The 15,932-nt window shown below is 47.2% G+C and overlaps 1 protein-coding gene across 1 annotated transcript; it reads left to right on the plus strand.

Moving 5' to 3' along the window:
• Positions 1–3,699: 3,699 nt before the first annotated feature.
• snrpg (small nuclear ribonucleoprotein polypeptide G) lies at positions 3,700–15,229 on the plus strand. Its single transcript, XM_060915335.1, has 4 exons — positions 3,700–3,838; positions 4,093–4,115; positions 10,708–10,832; positions 14,998–15,229. The coding sequence occupies exons 1-4, from the start codon at positions 3,807–3,809 to the stop codon at positions 15,046–15,048; spliced, it is 231 nt and encodes a 76-aa protein (XP_060771318.1). The 5' UTR covers positions 3,700–3,806; the 3' UTR covers positions 15,049–15,229.
• Positions 15,230–15,932: the final 703 nt, after the last annotated feature.

Raw genomic sequence — 15,932 nt, forward strand, 5'->3', positions numbered from 1 at the left:
GCCACCTCTGGCATCACACACAGCCTGAATTCTTCAATGCATTGAGTTGGTCAGTTGCCGGATTTCAGCCTGTGTGATGTGTTCCCATTCCTCACGAAGTGCCTGGTGCAACTGTAGGACTGTGAAGGGTTCTGGATCATGCCTTCTTACTCGACGATCCAGAGTATCCCATAGATGCTCTATAGGGTTTAAATCTGGGGGAAACATGGGCCAATCAAGACACTGAACATTGTTCTGCCTCAGGTATTCCTGTCAGACTCTGGCAACATGTGGTATCACGTTATCCTGTTATACTTTATACTGCGTTAGGCAGTAGCGAGTCACCAGTGGAACTGTGACAGGGGCCAAAATGTCATCATGGTAATGGGTCGCATTGAGGTTTCCATCGATGAAAACAACCTCAGTCTTGTGTCTGCTGCTTATTCCAGCCCACACCATGACAGCTGGTCCACCCCAGCGGTCACGCTCCAGGACATTAGCGTTAACATAACGTTCCTGTCGCCTACGCCAAACACACACTCTGCCATCAGCAACACTCAACTTGAACCTTGATTCATCAGAAAACAGGACCTTGTTCCACCTGAGTGCATTCCAGCCCAAATGTGCCCTTGCCCATTCTAGACGGACACAGCGATGAGCAGGAGTCAACACCAGACCACAACTGGGACGTCAGTTGTGCAACCCAGCTTCACGCAAGTGATTGCGTACTGTTTGGTCACTGATCCTGTTCTGGTGACGACCTCTGGTCTGTGCAGCGGTGACTGTAGCTGGCAGGAAGCGATTGTGAAGGTGCTGGAGATGACTATGGTGGTCCTACTGAGGAGTGGTGAGGTCGGTCGTTAGTACTTTCTGTGTCATTATACCAGCTCCAGAGACACGAAATGGTTGACACATTGACGCCCAGAGCCCTTGCAATCTGTCTTTGTGACATTCCGCCAACAAGCATACCGATGGCTCTTTCTCGCCGATTTTGATGTAGTCGTGCCATGGTCAAATGATGCACCAGTACAATGCCAATGAGTATTTAAATTGCCCATTGCTGTGGCTATTTATTGACCAAGTTTAAGAAGGATTAATCAATGAGTTCTACTCAACTGCGAGTTGGCCTAGTTAGTGGTTAGTGTGTCTGCCTCTCGATCGGGAGATCACAGGTTCTACTCATGGTTGGGTCATACCAAAGACCATCATAAAAATGGTACCTACTGCTGTCTGGCAAGGCACACTGCAATACAGATGCGAGTGGGGAGTCAAACTCTTGCAGTTACCAGAGGACTAGCCCCTCACTGTAACCCTAGCTATATAATAGGCAAGAGGCCAAGGGCTACGGAAACAGAGATCAGTGCCACCCTATGCGCCACATGACGTGGGAAGGACTTTGAGTGGAGTCGCAAACAATGTGCATTCAAGTGGAAGGAACTGCCCATGCAACAAAATAAATCTTATGAGCTTTTAAGGTGTAGTTTAGGTATCATTACCCAAAACCACGATCATATTTTGCGTACACAAAATGTTTCAAAATTTGAAGTGTTGCTTTGGAAGTTTTGGTCAGTGTATGTAAGTCAAGTCAAGTTTGTTTGTTTGTTTGTTTGTTTGTATAGCGCTTTTAACAATAGACATTGTCCCAAAGCAGCTTTACAGAATCTGAATGACCCAAGACATGAGCCAATTTTATCCCTAATCTATCCCCAATTAGCAAGCCCGTGACAATGGTGGCAAGGAAAAACTCCCCCAGACGACATGAGGAAGAAACCTCGAGAGGAACCAGAGCTAAAAGGGAACCCATCCTCACCTGGACAACAACAGACAACATGACTATAACATTAACAGTTTTAACATGAAGTCAGTTTCGTTGATGTTATAAACTCTTCATTAATGGAAACTTGAGTGCAAAACTGTTCATGACAACTGCAGTCCCAAAGTTAGCAAGCCAAATGTAGTCCTCAGCCACAAAAGCATTACTGTAAGTGTCCAGAGTGTCTTCCAAGTGTGATTTTCAACTGCCCATATGGGGCCATCCTTCACAGGAGTGATGTGATGAGACTCCAACCAGACACAGGGCATCAGGATGGATCAGGCAGGTCCGAGGAGCAGAAGAGGTCAGCATCTTGATCCCAGGATTGACATGTAACTCAGAGGGACAGACTGGGGGGGGGGGAGAAGAGAGAGGACACACAGGTTGTTAGGTATGCCCAATGTCAATTGAATAAGTAGGTACAGTAAAGCCAGTATCTCACTGGGTTGCGACAGCCTGTGACTAGTTGGAGACACAACAACTGCGATAAAATATGCGAACTATTGACAATTTTCACTTGGAGTCATACTGAATTGATATTCGCATATTTTATCGCAATTCTTGTGTCTCCAACTAATCGCAGGCTGTTGCAGCCCGGCTTTCCCTCGGCAGGCAGGGAAGTAGAGGAAGCCTCACGGAAGCTGACTTGAGAAGGGTTCGTGACGGCTTTGCGACACCAGCGACGCATTTGCAGGTATTTTGAGAGAAATTTTGTTGCACTAATTTTTTGAACATGTTCAAAATTTCAGCGACAAAGGAGCGACACTTTGCAACTCATCTCATCTCATTATCTCTAGCCGCTTTATCCTGTTCTACCCGGTCGCAGGCAAGTTGGAGCCTATCCCAGCTGACTACGGGCGAAAGACGGGGTACACCCTGGACAAGTCGTCAGGTCATCACAGGGCTGACACATAGACAACCATTCACACTCACATTCACGGTCAATTTAGAGTCACCAGTTAACCTAACCTGCATGTCTTTGGACTGTGGGGGAAACCGGAGCACTCAGAGGAAACCCACGCAGACAACATGCAAACTCTGCACAGAAAGGCCCTCGTCGGCCACGGGGCTTGAACCCGGACCTTCTTGCTGTGAGACGACAGCGCTAACCACTACACCACCGTGCCGCCCCACTTTGCGACTCATCTCATCTTATTATCTCTAGCCACTTTATCCTGTTCTACAGGGTCGCAGGCAAGCTGGAGCCTATCCCAGCTGACTATGGGTGAATGGCAGGGTACACCCTGGACAAGTCGTCAGGTCATCACAGGGCTGATACATACAGTAGACACAGACAACCATTCACACTCACACCTACGGTCAATTTAGAGTCACCAGTTAACCTAACCTGCATGTCTTTGGACTGTGGGGGAAACCGGAGCACCCAGAGGAAACCTACGCGGACACAGGGAGAACATGCAAACTCTGCACAGAAAGGCCCTCGTCAGCCACGGGGCTCGAACCTGGACCTTCTCACTGTGAGGCGACAGTGCTAACCACTACACCACCGTGCCGCCCCACTTTGTGACTCATGCGAGGAAATTGAGAAGCCCCGCGAATGTTTCAAGACACTTTTGAAACTCTCTCGCGAATGACGCTCGCAATTCGTCGCAAGCTGTAGCAGCCCAGTGAGATACTGGCTTAAATATTTGAGTATTGACTGGAACCAGCACATTTCCTATCACCCACAGATCTCAGGGGTAGTGGAAAGAATAAACAGAACAATTGATTGATGAAGGCCATGATGGAAACTGGGAAGAACTGGGTTGTCCTTCAACTATCCATCCTCGGCGAGATTAGAATAACGTCCAATTTAAGGATGAAGTTCAACCTCCAGGACGGCAGGTTGCGCTGCTGCACACGACACCACTGTAGGGATTTTTCTTTCCCGCTCGCGAAACACGACATTTCCGGTTATAGGCGCGTGTTTCCGTTTGTTTTCTTCTGCGAGACGCATTTCTTACGATATTTTTTGTCTTCGTTTGCAGGGGAAAAGTAAATAAAACAAATAAACATGAGTAAAGCACATCCACCAGAGTTAAAGAAGTAAGTTTGCTGAGTGGTCTGAGTCAGGAGCAGGCTTTAAGTTTAATGTTTAATCCGATTTGTAGTGAAGAGATTCTCCTCAGAACTTCAGTTAGCTTGTGGCTAACTGACCGGTGGCTGAGGGATCATCTCCGAGCTGGAACTAAAGCGCCACAACCGTTATTGTTTTGAGTAAACTATTAGTTTGTTAAGATATTAAAGTTTTGGAAATGATATCGAGTGTGAGTTAAATTTTACTCTCTTTTGTTTTGCAGGTTTATGGATAAGAAGCTGTCTCGTGAGTAGCTGTTTAAATATAAATGAGCAGTTTAATGTTGAAGTTCTCAGAGAACAGGGGACCTTTTGGCCAGACAACCCCAAATGGGCATGATGGGTTTTCTGCTAGCTCAAGCCTTGACCACCTGACTTTTTTAAATTTCTGCTTTATGATTTAGCACTGTTTTAACCTCTGAGTTTAAACACTTAAACTAGAAGGATGTTGCACACATTGATATAAAGTGCAGTGGGAAGTCTGTGATGGTGAAATTCAAATATCTAGGGAGCATTTTAGACTGAAATTGGAGCACAGTATCAGTAACAAGTAACTTGGCAACAAGGCAGACGGCGTACGACGGCGAGTGAATCGGTACCAGGCCAGACAGCGTACGACGGCGAGTAACTTGGCAACAAGGCAGACGGCGTACGACGGCGAGTGAATCGGTAACAGGCCAGACAGCGTACGACGGCGAGTAACTTGGCAACGAGGCAGACGGCGTACGACGGCGAGTGAATCGGTAACAGGCCAGACAGCGTACGACGGCGAGTAACTTGGCAACGAGGCAGACGGCGTACGACGGCGAGTGAATCGGTAACAGGCCAGACAGCGTACGACGGCGAGTAACTTGGCAACGAGGCAGACGGCGTACGACGGCGAGTGAATCGGTAACAGGCCAGACAGCGTACGACGGCGAGTAACTTGGCAACGAGGCAGACGGCGTACGACGGCGAGTGAATCGGTAACAGGCCAGACAGCGTACGACGGCGAGTAACTTGGCAACGAGGCAGACGGCGTACGACGGCGAGTGAATCGGTAACAGGCCAGACAGCGTACGACGGCGAGTAACTTGGCAACAAGGCAGATGGCGTACGACGGCGAGTGAATCGGTAACAGGCCAGACAGCGTACGACAGTGAGTAACTTGGCAACAAGGCAGACGGCATACGACGGCGAGTGAATCGGTAACAGGCCAGACAGCGTACGACGGCGAGTAACTTGGCAACAAGGCAGACGGCGTACGACGGCGAGTGAATCGGTAACTGGCCAGACAGCGTACGACGGCGAGTAACTTGGCAACAAGGCAGACGGCGTACGACGGCGAGTGAATCGGTAACTGGCCAGACAGCGTACGACGGCGAGTAACTTGGCAACAAGGCAGACGGCGTACGACGGCGAGTGAATCGGTAACAGGCCAGACAGCGTACGACGGCGAGTAACTTGGCAACAAGGCAGACGGCGAATGAATCGGTAACAGGCCAGACAGCGTACGACAGCGAGTAACTTGGCAACAAGGCAGACGGCGTACGACGGCGAGTGAATCGGTAACAGGCCAGACAGCGTACGACGGCGAGTAACTTGGCAACAAGGCAGACGGCGTACGACGGCGAGTGAATCGGTACCAGGCCAGACAGCGTACGACGGCGAGTAACTTGGCAACAAGGCAGACGGCGTACGACGGCGAGTGAATCGGTAACAGGCCAGACAGCGTACGATGGCGAGTAACTTGGCAACAAGGCAGACGGCGTACGACGGTGAGTGAATCGGTAACAGGCCAGACAGCGTACGACGGCGAGTAACTTGGCAACAAGGCAGACGGCGTACGACGGCGAGTGAATCGGTAACAGGCCAGACAGTGTACGACGGCGAGTAACTTGGCAACAAGGCAGACGGCGAATGAATCGGTAACAGGCCAGACAGCGTACGACAGCGAGTAACTTGGCAACAAGGCAGACGGCGTACGACGGCGAGTGAATCGGTAACAGGCCAGACAGCGTACGACGGCGAGTAACTTGGCAACAAGGCAGACGGCGTACGACGGCGAGTGAATCGGTAACAGGCCAGACAGCGTACGACAGCGAGTAATTTGGCAACAAGGCAGATGGCGTACGACGGCGAGTGAATCGGTAACAGGCCAGACAGCGTACGACGGCGAGTAACTTGGCAACAAGGCAGACGGCGTACGACGGCGAGTGAATCGGTAACAGGCCAGACAGCGTACGACGGCGAGTAACTTGGCAACAAGGCAGACGGCGTACGACGGCGAGTGAATCGGTAACAGGCCAGACAGCGTACGACAGCGAGTAATTTGGCAACAAGGCAGACGGCGTACGACGGCGAGTGAATCGGTAACAGGCCAGACAGCGTACGACGGCGAGTAACTTGGCAACAAGGCAGACGGCGTACGACGGCGAGTGAATCGGTAACAGGCCAGACAGCGTACGACGGCGAGTAACTTGGCAACGAGGCAGACGGCGTACGACGGCGAGTGAATCGGTAACAGGCCAGACAGCGTACAACTGCGAGTAACTTGGCAACAAGGCAGACGGCGTACGACGGCGAGTGAATCGGTAACAGGCCAGACAGCGTACGACAGTGAGTAACTTGGCAACAAGGCAGACGGCATACGACGGCGAGTGAATCGGTAACAGGCCAGACAGCGTACGACGGCGAGTAACTTGGCAACAAGGCAGACGGCGTACGACGGCGAGTGAATCGGTAACAGGCCAGACAGCGTACGACAGTGAGTAACTTGGCAACAAGGCAGACGGCATACGACGGCGAGTGAATCGGTAACAGGCCAGACAGCGTACGACGGCGAGTAACTTGGCAACAAGGCAGACGGCGTACGACGGCGAGTGAATCGGTAACTGGCCAGACAGCGTACGACGGCGAGTAACTTGGCAACAAGGCAGACGGCGTACGACGGCGAGTGAATCGGTAACTGGCCAGACAGCGTACGACGGCGAGTAACTTGGCAACAAGGCAGACGGCGTACGACGGCGAGTGAATCGGTAACAGGCCAGACAGCGTACGACGGCGAGTAACTTGGCAACAAGGCAGACGGCGAATGAATCGGTAACAGGCCAGACAGCGTACGACAGCGAGTAACTTGGCAACAAGGCAGACGGCGTACGACGGCGAGTGAATCGGTAACAGGCCAGACAGCGTACGACGGCGAGTAACTTGGCAACAAGGCAGACGGCGTACGACGGCGAGTGAATCGGTACCAGGCCAGACAGCGTACGACGGCGAGTAACTTGGCAACAAGGCAGACGGCGTATGACGGCGAGTGAATCGGTAACAGGCCAGACAGCGTACGATGGCGAGTAACTTGGCAACAAGGCAGACGGCGTACGACGGCGAGTGAATCGGTAACAGGCCAGACAGCGTACGACGGCGAGTAACTTGGCAACAAGGCAGACGGCGTACGACGGCGAGTGAATCGGTAACAGGCCAGACAGCGTACAACTGCGAGTAACTTGGCAACAAGGCAGACGGCGTACGACGGCGAGTGAATCGGTAACAGGCCAGACAGCGTACGACAGTGAGTAACTTGGCAACAAGGCAGACGGCATACGACGGCGAGTGAATCGGTAACAGGCCAGACAGCGTACGACGGCGAGTAACTTGGCAACAAGGCAGACGGCGTACGACGGCGAGTGAATCGGTAACAGGCCAGACAGCGTACGACGGCGAGTAACTTGGCAACGAGGCAGACGGCGTACGATGGTGAGTGAATCGGTACCAGGCCAGACAGCGTACGACGGCGAGTAACTTGGCAACAAGGCAGACGGCGAATGAATCGGTACCAGGCCAGACAGCGTACGACGGCAAGTAACTTGGCAACAAGGCAGACGGCGAGTGAATCGGTAACAGGCCAGACAGCGTACGACGGCAAGTAACTTGGCAACAAGGCAGACGGCGTACGACGGCGAGTGAATCGGTACCAGGCCAGACAGCGTACGACGGCGAGTAACTTGGCAACAAGCTAGACGGCGTACGACAGTGAGTAACTTGGCAACAAGTTAGACGGCGTACGACAGTGAGTAACTTGGCAACAAGTTAGATGGCGTACGACAGCGAGTAAATTGGCAACAGGCCAGATGGCGTACAACGGCAAGTGAATCGGCAACAGGCCAGACGGCATACGACGGCGAGTAACTTGGCAACAGGCCAGATGGCGAGTGACTCGACAACAGGCCAGACAGCACGCGACGGCGAGCGACTCGGCAACAGGCCAGACGTCTAACATTTAGCAATAACATTGATTAAACAAAGACACTATTTATTTGTCACATGCACACTTCAAACACAGTGAAATTCATCCTCTGCATTTAACCCATCTGAAGCAGTGGGCAGCCACACCAGAGCGCCCGGGGAGCAGTCAGGGGTTCGGTTCCTTGCTCAAGGGCACCTCAGCCCAAGGCCGCCCCACATCAACCTAACTGCATGTCTTTGGACTGTGGGGGAAACCAGAGCACCCAGAGGAAACCCACGCAGACACGGGGAGAACATGCAAACTCCACACAGAAAGGCCCTCGCCGGCTGCTGGGTTCGAACGCGGAACCTTCTTGCTGTGAGGCGACCGTGCTAACCACTACACCACCGTGCCGCTTACATTCTCAAAGCAGTCATTATTTTGGTCATTGTTGTTAAACTTTGCGTGTGCAAGCAGAAACAGCAGAACTGGTTTCACACTCCCCTCCGTACTTCCTGTACATTTGGAGGATTAAAAGCAACGTTCACAGTAGACGGATTAAGTTAAAGTAAGATAAATTATCAGGGCCAAAATCACAATAGTGTCATCCGCAACAACTTCGTCTATAAAAACACAGGTAATGTAACACTAAAAAAAAAACCCTCAACAGTTCAGGGCTTGATATTAACACTTTAATCGACTCGTCCACTCGGAGCAGCAGTAAGATTTCTCACTTATCCTGACCAGAACCTTTTTATTCCTATGTGTTTACTGGTTCAGTGAATGGAAAGTGCTTAACCACTACACCACCTTTTGGGTGGCACGGTGGTGTAGTGGTTAGCGCTGTCGCCTCACAGCAAGAAGGTTCCGCGTTCGAACCCAGCAGCCGGCGAGGGCCTTTCTGTGTGGAATCGGCATCTTATAATCGGAAATGTATAATTTTTCAGTAAAGTTTAAATTTCATCCGTCACAATAAATAGAAACCATCCAAAGCCCTGTATTATGGTGTGTGGTATTCTAACCCATTACCTGATCTGCAGTTTTAAGAGTTATGGCCCTTTTCCACTACCCTTTTTCAGCTCGCTTCAGCTCACTTCAGCCCGACACGGCTCGCGTTTCGACTACTTCAGAACAGCACGACTCGGCTCGCTTCAGCCCTGCTTAGCACCCAAAACTTGCACGGTTTTGGAGCGGGGCTGAAGCGAGCCAAACCGAGCTGAGTGGGGCTAGGGGTGTGAGCAGACACTCCCCTGTGCACTGATTGGTGAGGAGGAGTGTCCTCACATGCCCACACACGCCCCGCGAGCACGCTGGGATCTGTAAACCCGGAAGAAGAATTATTACGAGAATTTCTGAAGCCTTATGCGCCTCGCCTCATCTATACGCTCTTGCCAGTATCTGTTGGCATTGTCGGTGACAACAAGCCACAGCACCAAGACCAGCAACACTAACGACTCCATGTCCTCCATGTTTATTGTTTACTATCCAGGTCGTGAGACTACCGCTTAAAAGGTCACTGATGTCACTGTTTGCGCCGCCTAACGACATCACGTGACGTCCACCCACTTTCGCTAACTCCACCCAATGTGTCCACCCACTTCCAGCCAGCACGGTTGTAGTCGAAATGCAACTCCAACAGCCCCGCTCAGCTCGGCTCAGCCGCGTTTGTAGTGGAAAAGCGGCATTAGACTCACCCAAATTCAAAGCTTCTGGAAGAAATAAAGTTACATCCTGATTAATTCAGTAGAACTTTAATTTAAAGGAAATAAGTTGGACATGATAAAGGTGACAGAATTATGTTCTGAATGAAAACAAACCATAAGTGAGTTCGGCACTGTCATAAAATTCCCCTGTAATATTTTGCCACGTTTGTGATGGTTAATGTGAACCGTACAAAAGAAAAATACACAATGTCTGAATGAAATGAAACGAAGATTAACTACAGATATTTATTTTATTGAGGTGTTTGATCGCCATTTCTCCGATTTCAATCAAGTCCGATAATCTGTAATTAGATATTACAACGTGGCTATTTTTACACAAACACCTGCTGCACTCGGCTTCCCTGGAATTTCGTAAACACATGGCCGGATCACTGAGGGAATTGAACTCGGTTTTTTTGGAACTTTGATGTAACTTAAATAATTACTCTAAAAATTATTTTGAATATTTGTTGAGATTTTCAACAAATATTCAACTCGTCCCATCAGACAGGCTGATGTGGACTTGACTTGTCTGGACCAAATGTTTGGTTGTCCTGGACAGTCGGACTACCGTTAACGTTGGGGTCTGTAGAATTCAACGTATTTTTTTTCCCCCCCCAAAAAAATGTGAACAAATATCTCAAAACATTCAGGTGGGGAAAAATAAGTACACCCTTCCTGCCTCCACAATGATTATTAATCATCAGCCAGATGTTACAAATGAAATGCACAGGATTATTTGAACACAAATTTCCACACAGTAAAAACAAAGCAAATCAAAAAGCAAAAGATCCATGTAGTTCATCAGAGACTTGAATGAGTAATGAATGTTATGCTTGTATTTGGTTATGAATAAATGTTTTAGGAAAAAACCTGTTTAGTGCCAGTTAAATATTTGACAGATCTTTTTTTTTTTTCATTACTTTTTATAGTGAAGCTGAACGGTGGCCGTCATGTTCAAGGCATCTTACGAGGATTTGATCCGTTTATGAATCTGGTGGTGGATGACTGCATCGAAATGTCTGCTGGTGGACAACAGAACTCTATTGGCATGGTGGTCAGTAACCTCTCTCTGTGTCTCTCGCTCTCAGGGGTTGGGGGAAAAATGAATAAAATCCTAAAAGAATATTTAAAATGATTCTAAAAAGAATAACTGGTTTGTGAAAAATTCTCATTTTTGCTGTTGACCATGTCACGTCATCTTGGGGCATGGACACTCGGTGGCCATTTATTAGGAGCATTCGAGCAGTTATTCAATCAGCCAATCATGTGGCAGCAGCACAGTTCTTCAAACCAATCCAATACAGGTCAAGAACTGCATCATCAAACTTGAGAATGAGGGAGGAATCGGGATTTTACGCTACGTTCACACTGCAAGGCTTAATGCTCAATTCCGATTTTTTTGTGAAATCCGATTTTTTTTTGTGAGGTCGTTCACATTAACAAATATACGCGACTTGTATGTGATCCTCAGTATGAACGAAAAGCGACCTAAAAGTGTTCCGCATGCGCATTGCAGGATACGACGACGTCACACGCAGTGAGCATGGCCAGTGTTTACGGAAGTAAAACCGCCCGGTTGCGGTATGACCCATCCAATCTAGCTTGAATAGCTGCATCCCCCCAAATGGAAATCAGCTCCCTAACCTCTGCGTCCTTCCATTGAGAAGATTCAGAACCTTCACAGCCCGAAGCATCCCTCGCACTGATGTCATGCGCAGGGGCGCAGATACGTTTTTTGAACTGGGGGGGACAAAAAACTGGGGGGGACAAAGCTGCCAGCAAACCAACCCCAACCCCGATATGCCTGTCAAACTTGTGGGTTACCATAGCAACCAGGCTCAAGCTCGCAACCTGTGCAGTCTGCGCAGCTCAACCAACCGAATATCAGTCTTTGTTTTGTTTTATGTGAATTGTTGCAACTATGTATACACTGCTGTGCACCTCAATAAACCGAATGGTAATTAGTCTTTTGATTTTTCCGTGAGGTTTGCCTTATGCAAAGAAAGACAGCATAGACGTTTTTTCCTCCCTATAAGTGGGGGGGACTGAATGAGGTGAATTTAAATCTGGGTGGGACGAGTCCCCCCCTCTATCTGCGCCCGTGATTATGCGCCATGTTGTTGTAACTTTTTTTGAGAGACCCGCTGCCTACTTCAGCCCAGAATAGTGACGTTTGTGGCTTGTTGATGATGTGTAAGTCGGATGAATGCGACCTGGCGGTTCAGACTGAAGTCGCATATGAAAAGAGCGGATAGGAATCGGAATTAGGACCACATATCCAAACGGCCTGGGTCGGATTTGAAAAAATCGGATCTGTGTCGTTCATATTGTCAATAAAAGATCGGATACAGGTCACATATGGGCGAAAAGATCGGATTTGAGTCACTTCAGCCTGCAGTGTGAACGTAGCCTTAGTTACTGACTGTGACATGGATGTTGGTGTCACATGGGCTGCTTCACATATTTCAGGAACTCCTGAGGGTTTCACACAATGGGTTCTAGAGTTAATACTGGGGATGTATCAGTACTGATACTGGTAACAGGTGTTGGGTTGATACCATGCTAATGTACTCAAGATGTTGTAATGCCAAGATCCAATATGATAAGATACTACATGATGTCAGACTCTAGGGCACGTTGGGATTCCGACGTAGTTGGGGGTGGACTCAGATTTTACTTTCTGTAAAGAAGCACAACTTGCCGTTTTTCATGAAGGAGACAGCCAACTTTTACACAGCTTTGGCTTTTTATTTCGCTTCTCAGCTCTCATGCTGGAGGAAAAAATGAAGATTTTAATCTGAAGATCATCCTGACTGTGAAGCATGGTGGTGGTAGCATCGTGTCGTGGGGTTGTTTTCCTGGAAAAGGGACGAGTGCATTTAAAAATAAAAACGAGGGAGGAGAATTAGAAATACTGAAGCAAAACATCAAGACCTCAGCCAAACTTGGTCGCAAGGAGTACAGGGATCTAAAACATGTCTTCAAAGCAGCAGAATGATCATCACAAAGGCCTGATTTGAATTCGTAGAACATTTTTATTGAACTAAAATGCCTGAGTAAGGAGGCCCACAAACCTGATTTGACTTAACACCAGTGCTGTCAAGAAGAATGAGCAAAAATTCCAGCAGATTATTGAAATACTCTTGATGGCTACAAGAAGAGGCAATGCTACAAAATACAAACAGTGCGTGTTCTAGTTTTATTGATCTGTGTATCTGATGATGTGAATAAAAGCTGAAATGAATCTCTCCTGCCTGTTATCTTTGAAATCTCCTTCTATGGAGAAGTAGATGTTCTAATTAACACCTGAAATGTGTGAAGTTATGAAAAACTAGTTTGAACGTATTTCACTTATGTACAGTGGTGCTTGAAAGTTTGTGAATCCGTTAGCATTGTCTATATTTCTGCATAAATATGACCTAAAACATGATCAGATTTTCACACAAGTCCTAAAAGTAGATAAAGAGAACCCAGTTAAACAAATGAGACAAAAATATTATATTTGGTCATTTATTTATTGAGGAAAATGATCCAATATTACATATCTGTGAGTGGCAAAAGTATGTGAACCTCTAGGATTAGCAGTTAATTTGAAGGTGAAATTAGAGTCAGGTGTTTTCAATCAATGGGATGACAATCAGGTGTGAGTGGGCACCCTGTTTTATTTAAAGAACAGGGATCTATCAAAGTCTGATCTTCACAACACATGTTTGTGGAAGTGTACCATGGCACAAACAAAGGAGATTTCTGAGGACCTCAGAAAAAGCGTTGTTGATGCTCATCAGGCTGGAAAAGGTTACAAAACCATCTCTAAAGAGTTTGGACTCCACCAATCCACAGTCAGACAGATTGTGTACAAATGGAGGAAATTCAAGATCATTGTTACCCTCCCCAGGAGTGGTCGACCAACAAAGATCACTCCAAGAGCAAGGCGTGTAATAGTCGGCGAGGTCACAAAGGACCCCAGGGTAACTTCTAAGCAACTGAAGGCCTCTCTCACATTGGCTAATGTTAATATTCATGAGTCCACCATCAGGAGAACACTGAACAACAATGGTGTGCATGGCAGGGTTGCAAGGAGAAAGCCACTGCTCTCCAAAAAGAGCATTGCTGCTCGTCTGCAGTTTGCTAAAGATCACATGGACAAGCCAGAAGGCTGTTGGGAAAATATTTTGTGGATGGATGAGACCAAAATAGAACTTTTTGGTTTAAATGAGAAGCGTTATGTTTGGAGAAAGGAAAACACTGCATTCCAGCATAAGAACCTTATCCCATCTGTGAAACATGGTGGTGATAGTATCATGGTTTGGGCCTGTTTTGCTGCATCTGGGCCAGGACGGCTTGCCATCATTGATGGAACAATGAATTCTGAATTATACCAGCGAATTCTAAAGGAAAATGTCAAGACATCTGTCCATGAACTGAATCTCAAGAGAAGGTGGGTCATGCAGCAAGACAACGACCCTAAGCACACAAGTCGTTCTACCAAAGAATGGTTAAAGAAGAATAAAGTTAATGTTTTGGAATGGCCAAGTCAAAGTCCTGACCTTAATCCAATGGAAATGTTGTGGAAGGACCTGAAGCGAGCAGTTCATGTGAGGAAACCCACCAACATCCCAGAGTTGAAGCTGTTCTGTACGGAGGAATGGGCTAAAATTCCTCCAAGCCGGTGTGCAGGACTGATCAACACTTACCGCAAACGTTTAGTGGCAGTTATTGCTGCACAAGGGGGTCACACCAGATACTGAAAGCAAAGGTTCACATACTTTTGCCACTCACAGATATGTAATATTGGATCATTTTCCTCAATCAATAAATGACCAAGTATAATATTTTTGTCTCATTTGTTTAACTGGGTTCTCTTTATCTACTTTTAGGACTTGTGTAAAAATCTGATGATGTTTTGGGTCATGTTTATGCAGAAATATAGAAAATTCTAAAGGGTTCACAAACGTTCAAGCACCACTGTATGTAAGGTTTTAATCAGAACTGAAATTGCCTTGAGTAAAAATTAAAGATGTGATCGTACCTTAAACAGCTGTGTAAAAGGACTTTAGCATGCTTGCCCTGCCCCAAAAATGCTGGATCTCTATCCAGCAGAAACAGCTGTGGTGTTTGTGGGTTTTATATTGATTGAGTTAAGGTAGTTTATCAATACAGCAGTTTGGATTTTTTTTTCCCCCAGACGTTTTCCTGAATTCTCTTCTCTTCACTTACAGGTCATAAGAGGAAACAGTATTATCATGCTGGAGGCTCTTGAGAGAGTATGATGATGATGATGACCTTCGTCTTTACCCCTTCTTATGCGAGAGCTTGTTTTGTGACCTAAAGAACTTGGTGGAGGCCAAACTCGGGAATGAATGAATGAATGACCTACCTTTTTTTTTTTTTTTTTATAATGTTTAGAAATGTTTGTGTTTTCTAAATCAATAAATGGTGAATAATCTGTAATGTGTTTTTTTTTTTTTAATTGCGTGACTGTGGAATTGTCTTTAGGGGGCCAAGCACTGAAGGTGCATGGACACCCTATTTTGTCCACCTTCTTCTTCTTCAGTGGCATGTAGAAGCAACCCACTACTTGTTCTGATTTTTAATATTATATAATGCTCAATACTGTTATACACTCACCTTGCACTTTACTTGGAACACCTGCACGTTCATGCAGTTATCTAATCATTGTGGCAGCAGCAGCACAATGCGCAAAAAAAAAAGGATAATGTTCATCAAATATCAGAATGAAGAAAAAGTATGATCTCTGACTTTGATCATGGCATAGATATTGGTACCAGATGGACTGGTTTGAGTATTTCAGAACCTGCTGATCTCTTGGGGTTTTCACACAGTCTCTACACAGAATGGTGCAAAAAACACTGAGTTCTGTGGGTGGAAACAAACACCTTGTTGATAAGAGAGCTCAGAGGAAAATGGACAGATTGGTTTGAGCTTTTTTGCCAGGAAGGATATAGTAACTCATATAATCACTCTTTACAACCGTGGTGAGCAGAAAAGCATCTCAACATGCAACAGCAGAACACATTGGGTTCCGCTCCTGCAGCCAAGAACAGGAAATGTTAGAACCAAGAAGTTGTTCCGATTAAAGTATCCGGTGAATGTATATAGTGTCATTTTGTTTCCAGAGACCGGTTGAGAGGTT

This window comes from Neoarius graeffei, chromosome 2, assembly GCF_027579695.1.
Source record: "Neoarius graeffei isolate fNeoGra1 chromosome 2, fNeoGra1.pri, whole genome shotgun sequence".
In the NCBI taxonomy this organism is placed as follows: Eukaryota; Metazoa; Chordata; class Actinopteri; order Siluriformes; family Ariidae; genus Neoarius; species Neoarius graeffei.

Bases quoted from the DNA above. Each gene is read 5' to 3' on its own strand.
- snrpg (XM_060915335.1), top strand. From the start codon at position 3,807: ATGAGTAAAGCACATCCACCAGAGTTAAAGAA. The intron at 4,116-10,707 runs GTGAGTAGCTGT...TACTTTTTATAG, and splicing joins TATGGATAAGAAGCTGTCTC to TGAAGCTGAACGGTGGCCGT. The intron at 10,833-14,997 runs GTCAGTAACCTC...CTTCACTTACAG, and splicing joins AGAACTCTATTGGCATGGTG to GTCATAAGAGGAAACAGTAT.